At 36.6% G+C, this 22688-nt stretch overlaps 1 protein-coding gene across 1 annotated transcript in view; it reads left to right on the forward strand.

The window, feature by feature from the left end:
- Positions 1 to 661: 661 nt before the first annotated feature.
- Positions 662 to 22688, forward strand: part of LOC150103315 (techylectin-5A-like) — a 32359-nt gene continuing 10332 nt past the window's right edge. Inside the window, exons 1-2 of the mRNA XM_090398442.1 lie at positions 662 to 685; positions 20038 to 20185. Coding sequence (XP_090254568.1) covers positions 662 to 685; positions 20038 to 20185 — 172 coding nt within the window. The remainder of the gene's footprint in view (positions 686 to 20037; positions 20186 to 22688) is intronic.

A 22688-nucleotide genomic window follows, 5' to 3' on the forward strand; every position in this document is an offset into this window, starting at 1 on the left:
TCGACAACAAAAAGATACAACAGGTGACGGCACTAGTTTCTTCTATTTCCGAAAAGTTCGGTTTCTTTTTGGATAGGGGGTGTATAAATCTCAGGCCAGAAAAGTTTGGACTATTGTACGGAAAGGCTATGGTGGAATATGAAAAGAAATTGGCTAGACAGGCGAAAGAAAACCTAAAACAATTTTATCATTATGTTGCAAGTAAAAGAAAGAACGAATGCCGAAGAATACCTTTTCTGAATGCATACGGTAAGATACCGTATGCATTCAGAAAATTTGAACTATCTCATCTGTTTCAGAATCAGATGAGATAGTTCAAATATTGAGTGCTCACTTCGACAAGAGTTACAAAACTGATGTATGTAACAGTGCATTTTGCTACCACTACATTGCATGAAGAGATAAAAGGGGAATGAGAAGGAAGTTTTAGAGCTGTTGCATGGATAAGAATTCGTGAATAGGGACAGGTGGGATATCGGCATGTACGCTAGAGGAATGTTCAGCTGAACTGGCTAGGCCCTTGACATCTTTGTATGATTTGAGTCTCAGCTCAGGAAAGATCCACTGGAATACAAAGAATGTGTGATGATCCTATTAAATAAGGGCAATGCAAAAAAAAACTCATGTGTCTAACTATCGACCCATCAATATCTCTGGAGCGATGGTGAAGATTTCAGAGAAGCTGGTAAGTACGCGAAAACAGAAATGAGTGGACAGACAATCAATACTTTGCAAGAATACCATGAGTTTACTAATGTGAGGTAATGTCTGATCATTTTTCTCATACTTTTAAAAAAGTTACAGCTGGATTGGGTAAAGAGAATCGGTACACTATGATAATGTTGAACTTTGCTAAGGCATTTAGTAGGATACTACATGAAAAACTTTTGCATAAACTGGAGAATATGTGACTAGAATATAAACCAGTGGCTTGGTTTATATTCTTCTGTTTGCTATATATATATATATATATATATATATATATATATATATATATATATATATATATATATATATATATATATATATATATATATATATATATATATATGTGTGTGTGTGTGTGTGTGTGTTTATTCCTGGTTTTTACTCCATTTCCCAATAAGCAAACAGACAAATAAGTCAAGTTTGCGCCTTCATGTAATGAAGTCTAAGTGACCCGTAAAGTAGTACAAGTCAAGGCAACTCGTGGTAAAGTTGGAATAAGCTCTGATCACTATTCTTAATATTTACCCTTAATGCAAAGCCCATCTCCTTGAGGAGATCTTTAATGCTATGCATTAAAGGCAAGGGGCCACTACCCAGACTGGTTTCCACCTTTATTGTGGTCTCATCAGTGGGAGCCATAAATAAATAAATAAATATATATATATATATATATATTGAAAGTGATATGGGGGGTTCATCGACCAGATTTTAGGTGAACTCTGGCGTGTCCCAGGGATCACTTTTTTGGACTATTTAATCTATATATTAATGATATCTGGAAGGGCCAGACAGTGAAAAACTTCAACTGTTTGGTGCTGATGCAAAGGTAATCAGAGCAACCACGGATGCAACTGACATAAAGGAACTGTAGGGTGAATTGAATAGACTGGAAATGACGGCAAACAATAATGGTTATCAATTCAATGTTAGTAAGTGTAAAATTATGATCGTGCACTTTGGCGTGATGAGATATCCAACGACGTATTATATTAGTGGGGTTATTCTTGGGATAATCGACCAGGTTAAATAGAGGGTTGAAGTTCAAGGATGCTATAGCAAGTTTGGAAATAAAACTCAAAAGTTAATAACGATGTTGAAATGTACATTGACATTTAAGGATATGGAGATCATTTTACCTCTTTACATGGTTTTGATACAACCTCACCTATCTTTAAGCAGTTTCTGTCTTTGGGTTCGAAGGGGATATAGAATCTGTAGAAAGGGAAAGATGATATCGGGATTATAGTTTGCGGGGATCGATTGAGAGTATGTGTGCTTCAGACACCGGTAGAAAGGGAGGTGATATGATATAGGTCCATAAACTTTTGAGAGGGCGTTATAAGATATCGGTTGATAAAATTTTTCATTATATGGAAGGTCTACAGAAAACAAGAGGACATCTCTGAAAGCTAACTTTGTGTGCGTTTAAGAAAGGACGTAAGTGCTTGATTTTTCTCTCACAGAACCGTGTGTCGAACAGGTTGCCTGTAAGTAGTGAGTGTATTTAGCGCAAACGAGTTTAAGAGAAGATATGACAACGACAACAACAACAACAACAACAATAATTTTTAACTGACTTTCTGACAGAATTACAAACTAAATTTTAGATACATGATTTGGAGACTACAGATACATCAGTAGTATCTGATGTAGCATGTGCTACATCAGATACTCCTATTAAATAATGCATATGAAATAATTGCCACTCTGACTGGGCTGAATAGTTAGCGTATCCACTCTCCAGTCAAGAGGATGAATGTTTGAATCTCATCGTGGGCATGGATGTTTGTGATTGTCTTATTAATACTGCATTTGAAACCCTACCGCTTCTTCCAGCAAAGATTGCGCTCCCAAAATCCTATTATGAGGTACGGGAGCGACCATACGGCGGAAGGTGAGGTCATATGTGAATAAACATGCAGTAATTTATTTCATGAACTGCCAGTACTATATTTAATTTTCTCAGACAGAAAGAAACAGCAAGTCCATACATATGTACAAAGATATACACAAGTTTTGGAAAAAAAAAGTATTTTTCCTGCCCTATATAAAGGGAATTTATTTATCCTTTATGCTGTTCCTTTAAAAGTAGTTCCATTGCGATTTCATATTGTTGACAAAGTTTACTTCTTTGTGAGATAAATGAAAGACCAACAGGATCTTCTTTCCTTCCCAGGTGCCTACAATATCCCCTGTTAACATACACATACCGGTCACTGAATTAGAAACTTTTATTTTACGTATAAGCATGCGACGGCCAATACCGATCTCTTGAATTCCTTGCGCATGGTTCGGTGAGATATGGGTCGAGAACATTAAATTCTTCGGTCAATTGCTATCCAGTGGAAGTTCCGTTTGTCCCTACAAGACTTCACAGACAACAGCGATCTCGTTTCTAACAGATTGTCTTAAAACCACAGTTACGCCTCTTAGACAAGCAGAGTGGATTATTTTGCAACTGAAACCAGTTAGCTCTGCTGTTTTCAATATCGTGGCTCCTGCCAGATCGGGCACCCAGAATAAGTCCTTTATCCAAATCCGAAAAAAGTTTATTTTCCCATTGCGATCAACACTGTTGACGATTACTGACCAGCAGCATTCTTAAATAGTTGCCTAGAACAGGTGGTGACGCACGTGACCAAGTATGCCACATCTGTTTATTATTATTAAATTATCGCATCTAGAAGAACATAACTGAAATCTCTGAAGTGGTTTCATTAAGATTTAGATAATCGTAATATCAGACAATCAAGCACTCACGACCTTCCAAGTGGCCTTGGATTTTGAAACCGCAATTCGAGGATAAGGTGGTTAGCCTGTTTTAAGAAAAACCCGAGTTTCCTGCAAGGAAACCCTTCCCCTCCAGAAAACTGTTGGCGTATGACCCTTATTTGGTCTCTCTCTCTCTCTCTCTCTCTCTCTCTTTCTCTCGCATTAACAAACCACCATTTTTTTTTCAGAAACCAAGTGGGGGTGGATGAGGAATAATACGTAATATAAACGAACGATAAACGATAAATTAAAAACGGGCTTGTGTGTTTTTAAAATTGGAATTAACCACTGTCCAAAATTAGTGTCTGTAAAGATGTGTCTTCAGCTGGACATAACAATCGCCAACTATTATTCATAAATCATTTCTCAAGAAATATGTAGATTGAAAGTGATTATTTCTATCTAGTGAATATTTTTCTACTCGGAATTTCTTTTTATTTTATTCTTATGTAAATACCTCTTCATAATTTGCCTTCTGTAAAATACCCTTTGACAGACCACTTGAATGATCGCCCGTTTCCGAGATGCCTTTCACCGGAAAATCTATCGGTATGAGCAATATCAGAAAAAAATTTAAAAGTACAGAAACGCTGAATTTGAGGAAAGATTACCCATATCCCAGTCAGTCAAGAAGTAATTAATCTTTTAATTTCGACTGTCTTATTCATATGGACACTCAGATATCTGATCTGTTCATCAAAGGATCTCATCACCGTAATATTTCTATTATTTTAATGAAATATAGAGTCAAAAAGTTTCACTTCGGCGATGTAAAAATTATTCAAATTAAGGGGATATTTAATCCCGCATTATTTCAAAGCCGAATAAGAAACTCTAAGATAGAATCAAAGAGTTTCATTGCCTTTGTTTTTAACACTCTAACATATTCTTATTAAAGCAGTATATACAGTTAGCTTCAAAAGAGTTATTTACAAAAACATCTAATACAAACTATACCAAGGCAAACAAAGTTTATTTTTTTACAATATTCGCATGGGACTTAACCTAAGTAAAAAATCGATGTAATAGGCTTTGGAATATTTAATATTTAAGCTACAATCGAGTTTTTACACTTTGCTTATAATTGTATTCAGTCGACTAGCTGTTAGACTTCCACTGATCCAAATTAATTCATTTACCCGGACTTATAAGAAAATTACTGATTTGACAATTTTAACGAAAAATGAATAAACAACAGCAATACACTTAAAGCCAATTAAAAATGATACAAAATAACGATAAATAAAATATTATGTTTTCAGTTTTAATTAATTTGTAAGTAAGGAGGAATACACAAGAGATCGACCAAAAATCGCTCCGCCATCAACGGGTTGAACACGCCTGTCCTAGGGGATGAGTTTTACATTAGGGTTAATACTAAGAATAGTGATCCTACCTTTATCCACCTTTACTACGAGTTGCCTGCTATTGTACTACCCAGGTGTTTGCTTACGCTTGGACTCGCCGAACTTTTATAGCTTGCTATATTCGGCATGAAATTCTTTGATTTCTAATAATGTGGGTTAGAGTTCCTATTCGACTTTGAAATAATGTGGGATTAAATATCCCCTTAATTTAAATAATCTGTTTTTTTTAATTACATAACAATTATTTTGCAAGTGTCTTCTTTGCCATATACTAAGTTTAAGTAAGTAAATTCTACTAGACAAGAAATAATATTCTTCTTTTAATCCTTTACTCACGTTTCTCCTCATGTAGATAACTGTGGAATGTTTCTGGAACTTTGCGGACTCAGGATATCTCAGCATATCCGAGAATGTTATGAAGGCTTTGGTGATTCAACATCAGCCGGATATCTAATAAAGCATCCACTTAGTGTAAAGTCTAGTGGTAAGAATTACTTTAATTTTAATATAATTTAAATTGTAACTTTATTTCCTTTCTGTGGCAAACAGTAATATTCACAATCAACAAAGAATTAAGTGCTTTGAAATCCCCCCCCCCGTTTTTGTACTCATGCGCTTACTTTTCCTCCCAAAGACGCCCATACTACTCTTTCTTATCATTCAAGTATTGTATGTTCCTTCTTGTATTATTTTAGCCAGGAATTCTAGAAAACAGTCAATAGAATATATCACTATGATTGTTTTTACCATCAGTAAAGCGATTATTACATATATGAATACAGGAGGATATTTTAAATTAAAAAAAAAGAAAAAACCATGTCTTTTGCAAGAGTGTTTTATTGCACTTTAATGACACAGTTAGTTATTAATTGAGAAATCTTAAATCTTTGCTAATCTTATGACTTGTGTATTTGATATTTAGATAAACAGTTTTGTTTGAATTCTAACCCTAAACACTTGTGTGATGTCGCATCAAGTTGGTATACGGCGAAACATTTCCGATTAGTATGGTTTCAATTTTAAACTAAACCACAGTAAGATGTTTTTATTTCTTATAAAAATGCAGTAATACGATAGAAAATAACATCTGGGAGAAAATTGTGGTCTAATAAGATAGCCATTCTTGTGAAAATTCGAATTTGGTTGTTTGATCAGCTAAGTAAAGTGAGGATTTTCTATTTATGATGAAGCGTTTGTTTAAGGTCTGACTGACTGAGTGCACGGCACTGTTGGCATTGGATGTTTGTGAATGTCTTTAAGTGTAGGGTGATTGTCATCGAAGAGAGAGAAAGAGAGATTGGATTGACAGGAAAATTGATGGTGGTTGGTCGCAGCACATGGATCATAACACTAGGTTTAAGTGAGAGAAAGACTCCAACTAATCGCTCTATTATTTAACGAATAAAGTATTTATTCGTTATTATTATTTTTATTGTAGCTTCAAAAGCCGATTTCTCAAACTGTACATCCACTGAATGAACAACAGCATTTTATGTGTCTCATAACCAATAATATTATAAACCTGTTGTGCATTAGTACAGGGCAGACAATGATTTTTTTATAGTTTTTTCATTTTTGTTTTATATTTTTATTTATTTTTATACTAGAAATTTAAAGTTCGCGCGGTTAGCCTAGTGGTTATGAGCTTTACAACATATGGTAGCGCTTCGTAATCATATGCCTGGGAAAGGAGTGTCCTGGTTTCGATTGCCATCGTCGACGTGAGGAGCTTAAGGATCTTTCTCAGACACAGCCAGATTAGTTTCTTGGGCGTGCATAGCAGGCTTTTCTCCCCAGTTTATCTCAGGTTTTTCCTCCTGCAAGCAGGCAAACCGGCCCCATGAACACAGGATATATTGGGAGGCACAGGGCTAGTCACCTTATCCTCGGAACAGGTACGACTTAGAAGGGCTTAAGTTAGCTTTGTAACAGGCCAGTAGAACTGCTAAGTAGAAGAGAGAAGAAGAAGACTAGAAAGTTATTTGCAAAGTTATAATTAAGCTAAATAGAATTTTAATTTGATAAAGAAGTGAAATTAAATTTTTTTTTTGAAAAATGTAAATTGTTTTTTAAAAGTTTACTTAAAATTTATCACTTAATAACTACGGGATAGATGCCAATAAAGATGCAATCCATGCATATTAAGGACAGACAATGCCGAAAAGTCATATATATTTCTTGGAAAGAAGTCAACGGACACCACAGTATGAGGGACAAACAGCCATGGCGCACACCTTAATAAGATGTAGGACCTCCTTTCGCTGCGATGAATGCAGCAATCCTACCGGGTATACTTTCCAGCAGTGTATGATAGCGATCTATGGGAATTTTGGACCATTCTTCCAGTAGTCATGTAATGATGGCTTGGACTGGTGTGCGGTGGACGTCTCTTGGCTCATTCAATGCTCCAGTTCATCCTAGCGATGTTATGGTTGAAATTTTTATGGTCGAGATCAGGGCACTATGAAGGCCAGTCAAGTGTGGTGACGCTCATATCCACAAACCACGTACTTACAGTAGGCAGAGTTAAGTGTTTGTGGCACTACAGAGGTCTGAAGCCAAACCAGCAAAAATAAACCCAAACGATCATACCGCCACCTCTTAATTTCATAGTTGGGATAACGCACTCTGGTAAGAGATGTTCACTGGTCATCCGCCATACCCACACCATCCATCTGCTCGGTAGAAGGCGAAGCGTGATATCGCTCCATAACACAGCACTCCAAGCTTCCACGTTCCACTGTACACTGTTTGCACAATTGAAGACGACGTTACATGTTGGTTCGGGTAATGTGGGGCTTGAAAATTGCTGTCCTACAATGAAAACTCATCTTGTGAGCCTGGGTTCTGAATGTTTTTGTCCAGATTTGTGTTCCAGTCAATGCCCGGAACTCTGCATTCACCCTGTCGGCCGAGGAATGGCGGATTTTATATATTATCATTCATAGCACCCTATGGACACGTTCGGTGAGTCTGGTGGGTCGTCCACAGTTGCGCTATGTGGGAGCATACTGTTCCTCCCATTTATATCGGTTATAAACACTTAACTCGTTACATGGTACGATGCCCCTTGCCCATTGAGGTGTTCGTTGACTTCTTTCCAAGCAGTGTATACCATCCGCATCTGGAATGGAAATGGTTTCAAGTTCCTTCTATTACAGATGCGGATGGTATACACTGCTTGGAAAGAAGTCAAGGACCTTTATGAGGACTTTTTAATTGAAAGTGAATTAACCAATCTCATACGAAGATTTCATAGTTTTTCACCCGACACCTGGACTTCTTAATCTTGTCCAAACGTACACACGCAAATTGCAGATATAATACACTACTTTCATAGCATTAGCTGCATTTACCATAATTCAAAACAAGCGGACCAAACCTGTCAGATTAATTGCAGATATGTCTCTCACTGACAAGCCTCCAAAATGAATTGCTGCTCATAACTATTACAAAAGGTTGTAAAATGATTACAGGTGAATGTTTTTATCTTTCTAGATATTTATCTAGATTAGTAAAATCTCATGAGAAGAGTGAAAATGCATGTATTGAGGAATTCGAGATCAAAGAGTGTTAGATTTGATTATAGTGTCAGATGGCGTTTCAGTTAAAGACGTAACTATTCTGCCTCCGGTTGGTAACAGTGATCATTCTGGTAACACTCACTTGGGAAGTGAATAAGTTTATGAATGGTTATTCAGAAAAGGATATTACATGCTGAACTACAAAGCAAGAAATTATGACCAATTGAGGAGTTATACTGAATTCAGTGGAATGGGATCGATTGCTGGATGAAAGAATATCGACAATGCATGGGAAGCATTTAAACAACGCTTGAATGATGCGATATCAGAATGTGTCTCGAGAGTTCTAAGAATAAACAGAGAAGGAGTCAAATGGATGTGTTATCTTATTAAGCAAAAGATTCGTAAGAAAAGGACGATGTGGAAGGAATATCGTGTGCATAAGGATGAACGTTATAAGCAGTAGGCTAGAATAGTTACAAGTATTTTAGGAAAAGCAAAGTCTGAGTATGAAAAGAAACTTGCTCTGATAAAGACAACCCACAAGAATTCTATCGAAATCATACAAATAAAAGAAAGAATGAATACGAAAGAATAACTCTTCTAAATGCAAATAGCGTTAAAATTACAGACTCAGAAGAGGTTGTTCAGTTAATGAGTACCCATTTTGTTAAAAGCTATCAACCTGATGTACGTAACATTCAGCTCACTGTTACCTTTTCATAGATGAAAAGAAGCAGGTGTATGAGGACGGGATATTAGAGCTGTTGCACATATTGAATAATAATTCAGCAATAGGGACTGATGGGATATCAGCGAGTGTGCTAAATGAGTGTTAGTTTGAACTGGCTATTCCTTTAGCCATGCTATATAATATGAGTCTCAGAACAGGGAAGAATATATGGTAATTGAATGTATTAAAGTATTAATGGAAAGAATGTATGGTAATTCCATTGCACATGGGTGGTAAAATGGCCGATAGTATCCAGCTATCGACCAATTAGTATCTCAGGAGTGGTGGTGAAGATTATGGAAAAATTAATCAGGGCTCACATTCAGAAATGGGTTGACAGCGAATCTGTACTTTGCAATGAACAACATGGGTTTACTAAGGGAAGATCATGTTTTAGCAACTTGTTCACATTCTATAACAATGTTGAAAAACTGAACTAGACAAGGGAAATTGATACGCCATGATAGTTGTGGATTTTGCTAAGGCTTTCGACAGAATACAGCATTGTAGATATTGTTGCATAAATTGGAAAAAAATGGGTTTGGGTTATAGAATATTAGCATGGATAAGAGGATGGCTGACTGACAGATATCAAAAAGTGGTATGCGGGGGATGTGAGTCTGCAATATTTAAGTTAACAAGTCGTGAACCACAAGGATCAGTGCTTGGTCCACCGTTATTCAATCTGTATATTAATGATGTTTGGAAGTATTTGACAAGCGACATACAGCTATTTGCTGATGATGCAAAGATTGGTAGAGTAATCCGGAATGCTATTGATATGCAGTACTTGCAGAATAATTTGAATAGGTGGAACTGTGGGCATGGGAAAATGGGTGTCAATTCAATGTCAGTAAATGTAAAGTCATTCACTTCGACATGATCACATATCCAATGTTGTATTATATTGGTGGGATTAAAAGTGAAGAAACTGATGAGTCTAGGGTTCTTGGAGTGTTAATAGATAGGAAGTTGAAGTTTAGGGGCCATGTGGCAAAGATTGTAAATACGCGGTGTTACGTAATAATAATAATAATAATAATAAAACTCAAAAGATAATTGCAATGGATGTTATTTTCTCCCTTTACAAGGCCTTGATAATACCTCACTTGGTATTATTGTGCACAGGTCTGGTCTCCTGGTTTCCGTTGTGATTCTGATATACTCGATATAGTACAAAGGAGAGTGTTAAAAATGATATCAGGATTGTGGAATACTGATTATGAAAACAGGTTGAGAATTTGTAGGCTGCAGACACTAGCAAACAGGAGAAAGTGGGGTGATATGATTGAGACTTACTAACTTCTGATAGGGTCATACAGGGTTTCAATTGATGGAATTTTTCAATTTATGGAAGGTGGGAATGAAACTGAGAATGAAGGTTGCTAAGAAGAGGGGGGGGTGAGGGCTAGATTTTTCTCCCAGAGGTTGGTGCATGATTGGAATGGATTGCCATTGGATGTTGTGAGTGCAAGCAGTGTGAATGATTTCAAGAATAAGTATGATAGCTGGTTTGTGTAGTATGTAGCCTCCCTCGATGAGTGTCTGACTCCCTGGAGGTCTCTCTTAATAATAATAATAATAATCAGCCCCCCCCCGAAGGAACACGGCCTTGTCGTGGCGGTGGGGCTTTCGTGCTTCAGTGATGTTGAGAGCTATTCTGGCAGTTGCATAGCTGCCAGCGGGGCCACCCTTGTCAGGCAGGACTCAACTGAGGAGCCGGACTAACAGTTTTCCATTCCCCCATCTTAATGGTGAAAAGGAAGAAGAGATCCATACCGGATCAGTCGACGCCCGGGTCATCAAGGACTGCTCAGATGTTGGGGATCATGGGCATCAGCTGACAAGTGGGCGATAGGACCCAGCTCTCCTTGCTGGGAAATCAGGGCAGGAAGCTGAAAAGCGACTGGAAGAAACCAAACATAAAAAATGGACTGTAGAAGAAAACAGAGAAATTATGAAATGTTTTTACAGATCAACAACAGAAAAACGATTTCAGACAGCGTATGCATTTAATTTGGAAACAAAAATTCCTAGAATCTGCAATAACAGAACAAAGACTTATTGACCAAAAGAATTTCATTTTCCGTAACCAAATATTTATTGAACTTGAGCTGAAAGCGTTACGTAATAAACTAACAACTCCAGTAACAGAGAATCATCAGGAGGTAGCTATATCAAACGTTGGAATTCAACTCAGTAAATATCAAGCTGACTACATACCTCAGAATGTTTTGACAGAAGGGCAGTGTAAAATGAAGTCAGGGATATTGGAACATATGAACTCCATAAACGACCGTATAAGACTACCACCATTAAAAGCTTTACAACAGTCTAAGGTAAAACAGTTCCTCTTAGACGCAAATGTTGTAATTGAAACCATCACAACCAAGAGTATAAAGGAAACAAATCAGCTCCTATACAGCACAGCCTATATCATTTCAGTGAAGCTTGATTGCAAACGGAAAGAGCAAAAGCCTAGGATGAAACAATCTGCACCATGAAAAATCCGGTTAGAATGAAAGGTCAACAGGCTTCGAGGTGATCTAAGCAACTTAAAGAGTTTTAAAGAAGGACGGTTGAAAATTAATAACATCAAAAACAAACTAATTAACACATATAATTTGGCCAACATAGCAATTGCTGAAGTTACCGAATAGCTAAAACAAAGAATTTCAGCGACTGCACAGAAAATTAAAAGATATGAAGCAAAAATTAACCAATATTTACAAAATATGCAATTTTGACAGAACCAACGTCAGTTCATCCAGTCTCTCCAGAGAAATACAAATGCAAACCATCATTCACCCGGAAAAGAAGAAACACTCAAATTTTGGAACTCAATCTAGGATAATCCTATTGAACACAATAAAGATGCTTCATGGATTAATGAAATAGAATCAGAAATGAAACAAAAACAAATGCAAAATGTCATTTATCACTACAGAAATGGTCAGTTCTCAAGCTAGAAAATTAAGAAACTGGAGTGCACCTGGCAAAGACGAACCACATGGATTTTGGTTAAAACATCTAACCAGTCTACATAATCGAATGGCAGAATAATTTAATTATTTGTTGCAGTCTGGCTCAGTGGAAGACTGGATGATATCTGGGCACACTTTTCTCTTCATGAAAGATAAGGATAAGGATGCAGACCCAAGTAACTATCATCCAATTACATGCCTACCAACTATGCTTAAACTGTTCACTGCAATCATAGAAAATTCCATATACCACTAATTATCAGATAATCAGATTTATCCGATTGAACAAAAAGGCAATTTTCAAAAATCTAGAGGAACAAAAGACCAGATCCTTATTAATAAAATGATTCTCAGAAACTCAAAAAGACGCAAACCTAATTTAAACATGGCATGGATAGATTACAAGAAAGCATTCGATTCCCTCCCACACTCCTGGATCCTAAAATCACTAAAAATATTTGGAATTAGAAAAAACATATGTTCGTTTCTGGCTACTGCTATGAAATCATGGAAAACAACATTAATAGTGAATATTGAACAATTAGGAGATATCAGCATTAAATGAGATCTCCGAATTTAATGATATTAAGTAATCCAAGGAATCACCTTGGAAAATTCCAAGGAAATCACTTTCCTTGTCACCATTGCTCTTCAACATTTCTTTGATACCTTTATCTATGATTCTGAAGAAAATAAAACTTGGATATGAAATTCCTAAATGTAATATTAAAATTTCCCATCTGTTGCATATGGATGACTTGAAGCTACAGTGGTACCTTGAGATACGAGTGCCTCAACATACGAGTTTTTTGAGATACGAGCCGTCACTAGGTCGATTTTTTGCCTTGAGTTACGAGCCAGAATTGAGATATGAGCCTGCTTCGGTGACGTCATAACCACCACTCTGCTCAGATTCCCGAGTCTTGCGCGTCGTTCAGTTCACTCATTCGTTCATTCTGTCGTATTGAGTTTTAATTTTGTGTTTTTTTTGTATGTACAGTTATTTAGCTAATTTGTTTCGTATAACCATAAGTCCAAAGAAGGTGAGTGTAAAGAACAGTGGTGAAAACAGGAAAAAGGTAATATCCATGGAATTAAAGCGTGAGATGATAGACAAACATGAGCAAGGCGTAAGAGTAATGGACTTGGCAACGCAGTACGATCGCACTGCTTCTACGATATGTACTATTCTGAAGCAGAAGGACTCGATAAAGGCTATAACTCTAGCTAAGGGCGTTAAAATTATTTCAAAGCTACGCAACTCTGTCCATGAATAGATGGAGAACCTGCTGATTTTTTGGTTGACACGGAAGCAGCTCGCAGGAGACACTGTGACAAAGAGTATAATTTGCGAGAAGGCACGAGCCATTTACGCAGATTTGCTGCAGCAGACCCCAGATACTTCAGCAAAGGAGGCTTCACAAGAGCAGTTCAAAGCCAGTCGTGGGTGATTCGAAAATTTCCGAAAAAGGACCGGAATTCACTCCGTTGTCAGGCATGGTGAGGCAGCGAGCTCTGATTCTAAGGCAGATGAGGAATTTGTAAAAACCTTTGCTGAATTGATCGAAGCCAAAGGATACATCCCCCAACAAATTTTCAACTGTGACGAGACAGGGCTCTTCTGGAAGAAGATGCCAAGCAAAACTTACATAACGGCAGAAGAAAAAAAGATGCCATGTCACAAGCCCATGAAAGATAGGTTGACCCTCGCACTGTGTGAAAATGCGAGTGGCGACTGCAAGATCAAGCCACTGCTCGTATTCCACTAAGAAAACCCAAGAGCCTTCAAGACACAAGGTTTTAAAAGAAAAACTGCAGGTTATGTGGAGGGCAAACTCAAAGGCGTGGGTCACCAGGCAGGTTTTTGCGCAGTGGGTCAACTTGGTCTTTGGTCCTGCCGTTAAGGAATACCTCGAGGTCAATGACGTACTCCTGTAAGCCCTTCTCGTCCTTGACATGCTCCTGCCCACCCACCAAACTTTGAGGACGATATCGTCGAGGAGTTCAGCTATATAAAGGTTCTCTGCTTTCCACCCAACACCATCCCTATCCTACAGTCCATGGACCAACAGGTGATCTCCAGTTTCAAGAAACATTTTACCAAACACATGTTCCAATGCTGCTTTGAGGTTACGGAGAGCACAAACCTCACCCTTCGAGAGTTCTGGAAGGACCACTACAACATTGTCATATACCTCAAAATCATTGATATGGCCTGGCAGAGTGTTACAAAAAGGACCTTGACCTCTGCATGGAACAAGCTGTGGCTGAAAAGGACTCTGAAGGATTTAGACCTGAACATTAAGTGCTGGAGGAGATTGTGTTCCTCGGAAAGTCCTTGGGCCTGGAGGTGGATGAAGGAGACATCGAAGACCTTGTCGCCACACATTCCGAGGAATTGACGACGGAGGAGTTGACGGAACTACACATGCAGCAACATACGGAGGTTCTGCAGGTGATTTGTACAACCGCAGAGGGGCAGATGAGGTTATCTCTTCAAGTAAGATAAAGAAAGTGTTGGCAATGTGGGAAAAAGTTTCGGACTTTATTGAAAAGAAACCCCCTGAAAAAGTTGCAACTGGTCGTGCAGCGGCGCTATTTAATAACACTTGCCTAACTCATTTCAGAAACATTCTAAAAGGGAGGAAGAAACAAAGCTCCTTGGACAGGTTTCTATTGAAACGCCCTGCGGATCAAAGTGACGAAAGCGTGACAAAAAAGAAAAAAAAAACTAGTGAAGAAGAAAATTAAGTTAAGCAAAAGTGAAGCAAAAGAAAAAATTAATTCCACTAATCGGCTCCGCCAACATCTGTTTCTTTTTTTAGATTCTCTTTTACATGTATGTACAGTATTTGGTTTTATTTTGTTTGTATACAATATTTGTTCATTATAAATACATTATTATAAAAATGGAGTGGTTTTTTGGGGACTGGTACGAATTAATCTCATTTTAATTAATTTCAATGGGGAAATATGGAAAATTGGCCCAGCAAAAAAATTCTTTATTGAACATAGTTCGTATTTTCAGGGACATCAAAATGGAATTTGAGTTAGATAAATGCGCAATTTTATCTATTAAACGAGGAAAAATTAATGACACTAGCAATTTAATTTTGATCTAGAGAAATATATAGAAGTAATTTCAGCTGACTAACACTATAAGTACCTAGGAATATTAGAAGCCAATTATTTTCTCCACTCGAAAGTTAAACAACAGGCAGCATCAGAATACATCAAAAGAGTTAGAAATATTCTGAAAACAAAACTAAATGGATTAAACACAATTAGGGCAATGAATTCTTGGGCTATACCAGTGATCCGATACACAGCAGGCATAATAAATTGGACAAAAGAAGACCTGGACAAACTAGACCGCAAAACTAGAAAACTAATGACTATACATCATGCATTACATCCACGAAGTGATGTTGACCGGTTGTACCTACCGAAGAGAATAGGTGGACGGGGTATGCTGCAAGTGAGACAGACTGTGGAAGAAGAAGAAATTGGTTTAAGAAATTACATCGACAATAGTTCTGAGCCAATGCTTCAAGCAATTGCACAAGAGGGCCTTCTAAAAGCAACAGGAAACAAATCCGATTACAAAAAGGAACAACAAAATATCCGATATGTGCGCTGGAAAAATAAACCCTTGCATGGCCAATTTCTTCGAGATACTGAGGACAAAATTAACGTGAACAAGACATGGCAATGGCTACAACACGGATACATTAAAACGAAACAGAAGGATTTATTCTAGCAGCTCAAGAACAGGCATTACAAAATAATGCAATGAAAGCAAATATTTTGAACATCAATTATAAGAGCAAATGCGGATTATTCGATCAGAAAGATGAGACTGTAGAACATCTAATCAGTGCCTGCAGCAAAATAGCTCAAACTGACTATAAATACTTCCTGGATCAAGATGCTAAAATAATTCATTGGCATATATGCAAAAAATATGGCTTTCCTACTTCTGATAACTGGTGGCAGTATAAAATAGAGACTGTATTGGACAACGAAACAGCAAAAATTCTCTGGGCCTTTCGAATGCAAACTGATCAGCATTTGGAACACAATAGACCTGACATCACAATTATCGAACATCGACAGGTTTGGATTATCGATATTGCAGTACCCAGTGATAACAACATCAACAACAAAGAACTGGAAAAAATTACTAAATATCGAGATCTGGCAATCGAAGTTGGCCTACTGTGGCTTAAGCACACCAAAATCATTCCAATAGTTATCGGTGCACTTGGTGCAACTTCAAAGAAGCTGTCCAACTATTTACAGCAATTAAAAATTAATGAAGTGACCCCATATGACCTACAAAAACAGTCTTACGTGAAACAGTCCATATTTTACGACGCTACCTGACGGACTATTCTTAGATTCTTGTGTAGAATCGAAATTGTTCTGAATCATCAGTCAAATTTTTATTTATATGATATCTTGTTTTGACTGTGTATCAATTATTTGAATAAAATAATAATAATAATTAGAAATATAAAGATACTCATATGCATTGTAACAGGTATCTCTATGTAACAGTAGTTCATTCTCTAGTTTCGTTTGATGCACGCTCCGCTCACTGTTCTCTCCCTCCCTCCCTCTGTGTGTGTGTGTGTGTGTGTGAGAGAGAGAGAGAGAGAGAGAGAGAGAGAGAGAGAGAGACAGCAAACACCTCTTTTTAGATAGCGTTTTCGGATGGAAAATAATGGCATTTTTCAGATTCAGATTTACCGATATACAATTTAATATCGCTTTATTATTTTTTTACTTTTATTGAAACAATCGATCTTAACAAATGATTCCTCAGCATTTCAAAGAATGTAATCTTGCCCAAATCGTTTATACTTGCTCATTTTGTTTGTCCCCTGTATTTTCTATGGTCAGTCTTGAATAAATCCATCTAGCATACAATTATGAGAATGAGACGAGAAATAATTTTACTGCTTGTTAAGTTTAACCCATGCACGGTACTACTAATGTACTATAGGTTGATCTACCAACTTCTCGTGTATGGGCGCAACATTAAAAAAAAAAGTGCTTTCTGGTTTCCTTTCTATAGTGTCCTATGTCATGCCAGTGACCTCTGGAAATCTTTTCAAAGTAACTGGTAATGACGTCAATTCTGAGAAATCGTAAATCTTTTTTTTGAGATTATATTATGCTAATATTGTATACTGTAATAGTATTTAACATAAAGACAAACATCCGGGATATAAAACATACTTGTGATATCACGTCATATCAGTTCAGGAAGTTGATATAACTTGAAAATTGCCATTTGTTTCCTGTTTCGCTAAAGAACAGTTCAGTGATTTATGTTTGCACTTAACTTGTTATAAATATGGCGATATCACCTGAAACACACTGTATGTTAGCAAACTATCTCTTAGATAACTTACAGAATCTGTCTACAGTGAAATATCTTTTGACTTAAATGAGTATTTTCGCCGATTAGTTTTTAAACAAAAATTTCTCGAACAGCTTGCAAACTGTTATTTTGGCAACAACATAGATTTGTTTTCATCCATACGAAGTTCAGTCGAAATACATACAGGTTCGATGCAGTGCATGAATAAATTAGTTTCTGTGTGTGCTCCTAAACGCGCCGACAGAATCAACGTAAGTATTATTTCATCATATCACGGATTTTTTCGTGATATGATGGGTTATATGGTATACCTTAATATGAAATAACCTACTGAAATCACATCATTCACAGTAATTAACCAACATTTCTTTTATTTTCGATATTATTCTTTGCATTTGTTCGTCCTGCTCTTTCAAATTTATGTTCAATAGTTATACCAAAAAAAATGGATTTATGAAAGTTCATAGTAAAAAAAAAATCACTTCCGTTCATAATCTAAAGCTATGCATGATGTTTAATAATGAAGGAATATATCGACTCCATAATTCATGGTCCGTGTCGGCGTGCATGGCTGGATAAATTTCATATGAGACATTCAACAGTAATCCTAATTTATGGTGTTCTGTTGCCTGCCAATATGATCTAAAACGTGAAGCTTCCGGCAGGTTTTTTTTTTAATAAAGGAGTTAATACATTAACTTTCTTTTATAATTTGATGGTTTTCAGTCTTCTTAAAAGCATTTAACCCCCGATGTTTGTATTATGAAATTAGTCGAAAAACATATATACATATATCTTTTATATTTTATCTTTTAAGATATTTAAAATATATTTTACTTTTTATCTTTTAAGAATACTCATAACCAATATCTTTATAACAAATTAAAACGTTTCTGTAACTTACATTAATGTTGGTTAGTCTCAAGAATTTCGAGATACTGAATCCAAATGTGGAATACAAAAAATTGCATTATTGCAGAGTTAACTAAACTTTTCACAGGTTTAAAATATTTTATCAGGCATTATTTAATATTATTTAAGTGATAAATAAAATAATTGAGATTCAAATACATCATGGAACTCAGAGCACAAGTTCGTCTATTAGTTTTCACTTCCACATTAATATCCTTGAATTTCTCTTTTTTAAATGTTTTTGTCATCTTCAAACGCTAGAGGTTGATAAACAACCATCGAATGCTTTGAACACTTTGGTTCTGCAAATGGTCTGAGTATAATTGTTAAGAACACCACATTACGGATGACTGCATGCAAGCATTACTAAGGGCGCGAATATATCAAAGAAAGAGCTATGCGGCTTCATTTTGAGATGTGATTTACATATAAGTAGTGGATATTAAAGATCAAACATTATTTTAAAGCCGAATTTCTGACAGAGAGCTTATGAGAATATAATCATCAGCACTGGAGTTGTCTTAGCTTGCACTACTTTAAAAGACACCAGCGCTACCCAGGCGTCCGTATAGTAAAGATTTTACTAGCCTGACGCTGTTTTGAACTAGTAAGTTCTCTTCAGAAACAGGAAGAAACTTTAAGAGAGCAAAAACTCGCATCACACACCGACCGAGAGTTCACTTATGAAAAACACAATTCTCCGACGTTGGTTTGCTTTGGTATTGAATGAGGGTTCTTGCTTACTTAAGGTTTATGCCTGGTCTTTGAACAGAACCAAATAGTATGAAACAGCTGTCAGACCAGTTAACCCTTTATCGAATGCACTAACAAAAGGCTATATGAACGCCTGGGCAGCGCTAGTAAGATAAGGCAACTTCAATGCCCAGGATATGCGAGTAAATGGTAGTGTTACCAAACTGAAAAATTCTCCAAAATTCCAGAATCCAAAAAATTAAGGAAGAAATATTTGTTGGTTCTTAAACCAGGGATGTTTTAAAACAAGAATTATTCGAAATTAGTTTCTTTTAAAAGAGAACTAGAATCCCGTAAATCGTTCGAGAACATATTAAAGAAGTTCCAAATTATTAACAAAAAAGAAACTATTAATCAACTTATAACAAAGTAGAACAAGATCCAGTCAGATTGTTTTGTCTGAATTCAACGCACATAAAGGTGTATTGCTAATGTAAATAAATGCTAATGTAATTGCTAATGTAAATAAAATTTAGATAATTCGGCCCTATCCCCTTTAGAGATAAATATAGACCTTTTTTTTTATTTACTTTAGATATTCAATAAGCTGGAATTTGTTTCACACTTGGCGATGAACATTAACATCCTTTTTGTTTTCTCAGTTATAGTAATTACAGTAAAATATGAAAATACTTAAATTTAGGCTCCTTAAATTAATTTTAAAAAAATACATTTTTTTATAACTAAAAGTGTTTTTTATTTATTTATTTATTTATCCTCTATACTTATAAAAGAGAATCGTGATTACCTGACCGAAAAAAAAATCATCAGTTCGATTTCTAAACTTACCTCCTAAAATATATTATTTATGTTTTTAATATTTTTAAATTTATTATTATTAAATTATTATAAATATTATTGAATTAGTTCTCAATTATGGAATTTTGCTTTACAGATGGCGCTGTATCCAGCATTGTGCTTCATATCAATTTTTCTTCTTGGAAATGAAGCTTGGGAAACAAACAGAGTTCGTTTTAATGTGACCAGTTCAAGACAGAAAGTCAGCGATGCTTGCTTTGCATTAAACAGCATTTTAGATAAAGGTAATAATAATAATTTCTCAATTTGTAATGTACTTCCAGATTGATCTGTCTGTCCTTAAAATGCATTTCATTTTAGTATGTTTATACTATTTGATGTCAAATGAAATATGCGTTACTAATTTTATAAATTTATAATAAAACATTAATATATTATTGAGAAAATGAGTATAATTTATACCCACCAAATAATTTTAAAAATCAAGATGTTACATAAGAGTTTAATAAGTCCATCTCTCGGTGATTAATACCCTCACCGCATCTCACGATCAATAACACCTTATCCCTACACTGTCCTCTACAGACAACGGGGAAGATGAAAAGCATTCTTGCTTCGCCCCTTTAAGCCAGTCCTTATAATATAATATATCTCTGACACAAAAGAAGGATCGAACGTGAGATGCGGTGATTAATACCCTTGGAGGGTAATGGATGGCAATGCTGTAGCCAATGAAGTTCTAACTGAGGCTCGGCTATTGCTGTTACCCTCCTGCCGTGAACAGAGCTTTAATAGCGCAATAACACATTATCCCTACACTGTCCCCTACAGATAACGGGGAAGATGAAAAGCATTCTTACTTAGCCCCTTTAAGCCAGTCCTTATAAGGACTATATCTGACACATTTTATTACGATGGATTACGGGTCGTGATGGCGGCTCGCGTGTTAGTGTTTCGTGTATTATTGATGGTGAATTGTTAATTTGATTGATATGTTTTTTAGCGATTTATGCTTATTCATTAGTAATAGTAGTTAATTACTTGCTACCATACACAGACACTTTATTTTTCCATAGTGGTTTATCCAGGTCAATTGAAACAAGGGCGATACGCTAGGGCTACTGCCGCTAGTATCGCCATTGTTTCATATCTTGTAATCATAAGCAACTGTCTATTTGCTATCGTGACAAGGGCAAAGCATGTCCTGCCCCACAGAACAGACTTTGGACAGATACTACAAAACTATGCTGGTATAACAGGTCCCATATAACCTTCATATAACAGGTCCCACTGACCCCACCCATCACAACACTTATGGTCGTGCTAATGTGTTGGACATAGCCATATTGCAACACATCAGACTCCAATACAATTTAACGATTAAAGATCTGTCATCAGACCATAACCCAATACGGTTAAAATTTGGAAACCTTGAAAAATTATCTCCCCCCCCCTCACTCATTCATTCCTTGGGAAAGGCTCTCCAAGGTACTTCCAAAATATATTGGTCCTGTTCCCATCATCAAATCAAAAGACGAAATTGAAACAGCTGTTAAAATCTAACAGAATAGATTAAAGCAGCCTGTGCAGCAGTTACTACCCCTGCAACTACCCGCAAATCCAACCGCTTGCCAGAAGATATTATGAATCTGATTAGAGAAAAAAATAAGGCAAGAAAAAGATACCTCAACACCAGGGCGCCGCAGGACAAACGTATCTTGAACAGGTTCAACTGTACAGTAAGAGATGCCCTTACAGCCCATAGAACTCAACTCTGGGAAGAAAAACTGACCTCCATCTCCACTAATAACCACTCCTGGAATCTCATCCGAAAGATTAAGAACAGAAATAAACCTTCCCCCCCCTACAAACAGATTCAGGTCTCATCCACACTGATGCTGATAAAGCTGAAGGGATAGCAAATCATCTTGAAAAACAATGTAAACCTGCATACGATCACCTCGATTTTAATCATATATACAAGATCCACCGTAACGTGAGATATTCACTCAATTCTGCTCTCACATATTCCACTCAAATTGCACCCATCTCACCTGCTGAAATATATGCTATTATTAATAAGTTCAAGAATAAAAAGGCTCCTGGACCCGATGGTATCTCTAACAAAGTAATAAAGCTTCTACCACGTAGAGCTATTATCCATCTGACAAATATATTTAACTCCATCCTTCACTACAAACATTTCTATTCCTACTGGAAACTGGCGGACATAATACCGATCCATAAACCTGGAAAAGATCCCAGATTGCCTCAAAATTACAGACCAATCAGCCTCATCTCAAATCTCAGCAAAATTGCCGAGAAGGTAATTCTTACCAGACTCCGAGATTCAGTACTCCGACTAAATATCCTGCATGAGGAGCAGTTTGGCTTCCGACAATCGCATAGCACCATGCAACAAATACACAGATTAGTGGAAAACATCATCACAGGTTTTAACTGGCGTTACTGCACTCGGCTGTTTTCCTTGCCATAGCTAGTGCAATTGACAAGGTTTGGCATTATGGTTTGCTATACAAACTGATATCATCTGGTGTACCAATAGGAATCATTCATCTTATAAAGGCATACTTCTACGATAGGCGCATGCAAGTTAGGATGTGTGGGGTAGTCTCGACACAAAAACGCATCTTGGCTGGAGTTCCACAAGGATCCTTACTAGCACCAATCCTATTCTCCTTATACTTGTATGATATACTGCACAACCCATTATCTTTAATTAAAGCTCTATATGCTGATGATACAGCGATATTGGCCAGATCTTTA

The sequence above is a fragment of the Typopeltis vanoorti genome, chromosome 9 (assembly GCF_054136105.1).
Source record: "Typopeltis vanoorti isolate ZY-2024b chromosome 9, IOZ_Tvanoo_1.0, whole genome shotgun sequence".
NCBI lineage: Eukaryota > Metazoa > Arthropoda > Arachnida > Uropygi > Thelyphonidae > Typopeltis > Typopeltis vanoorti.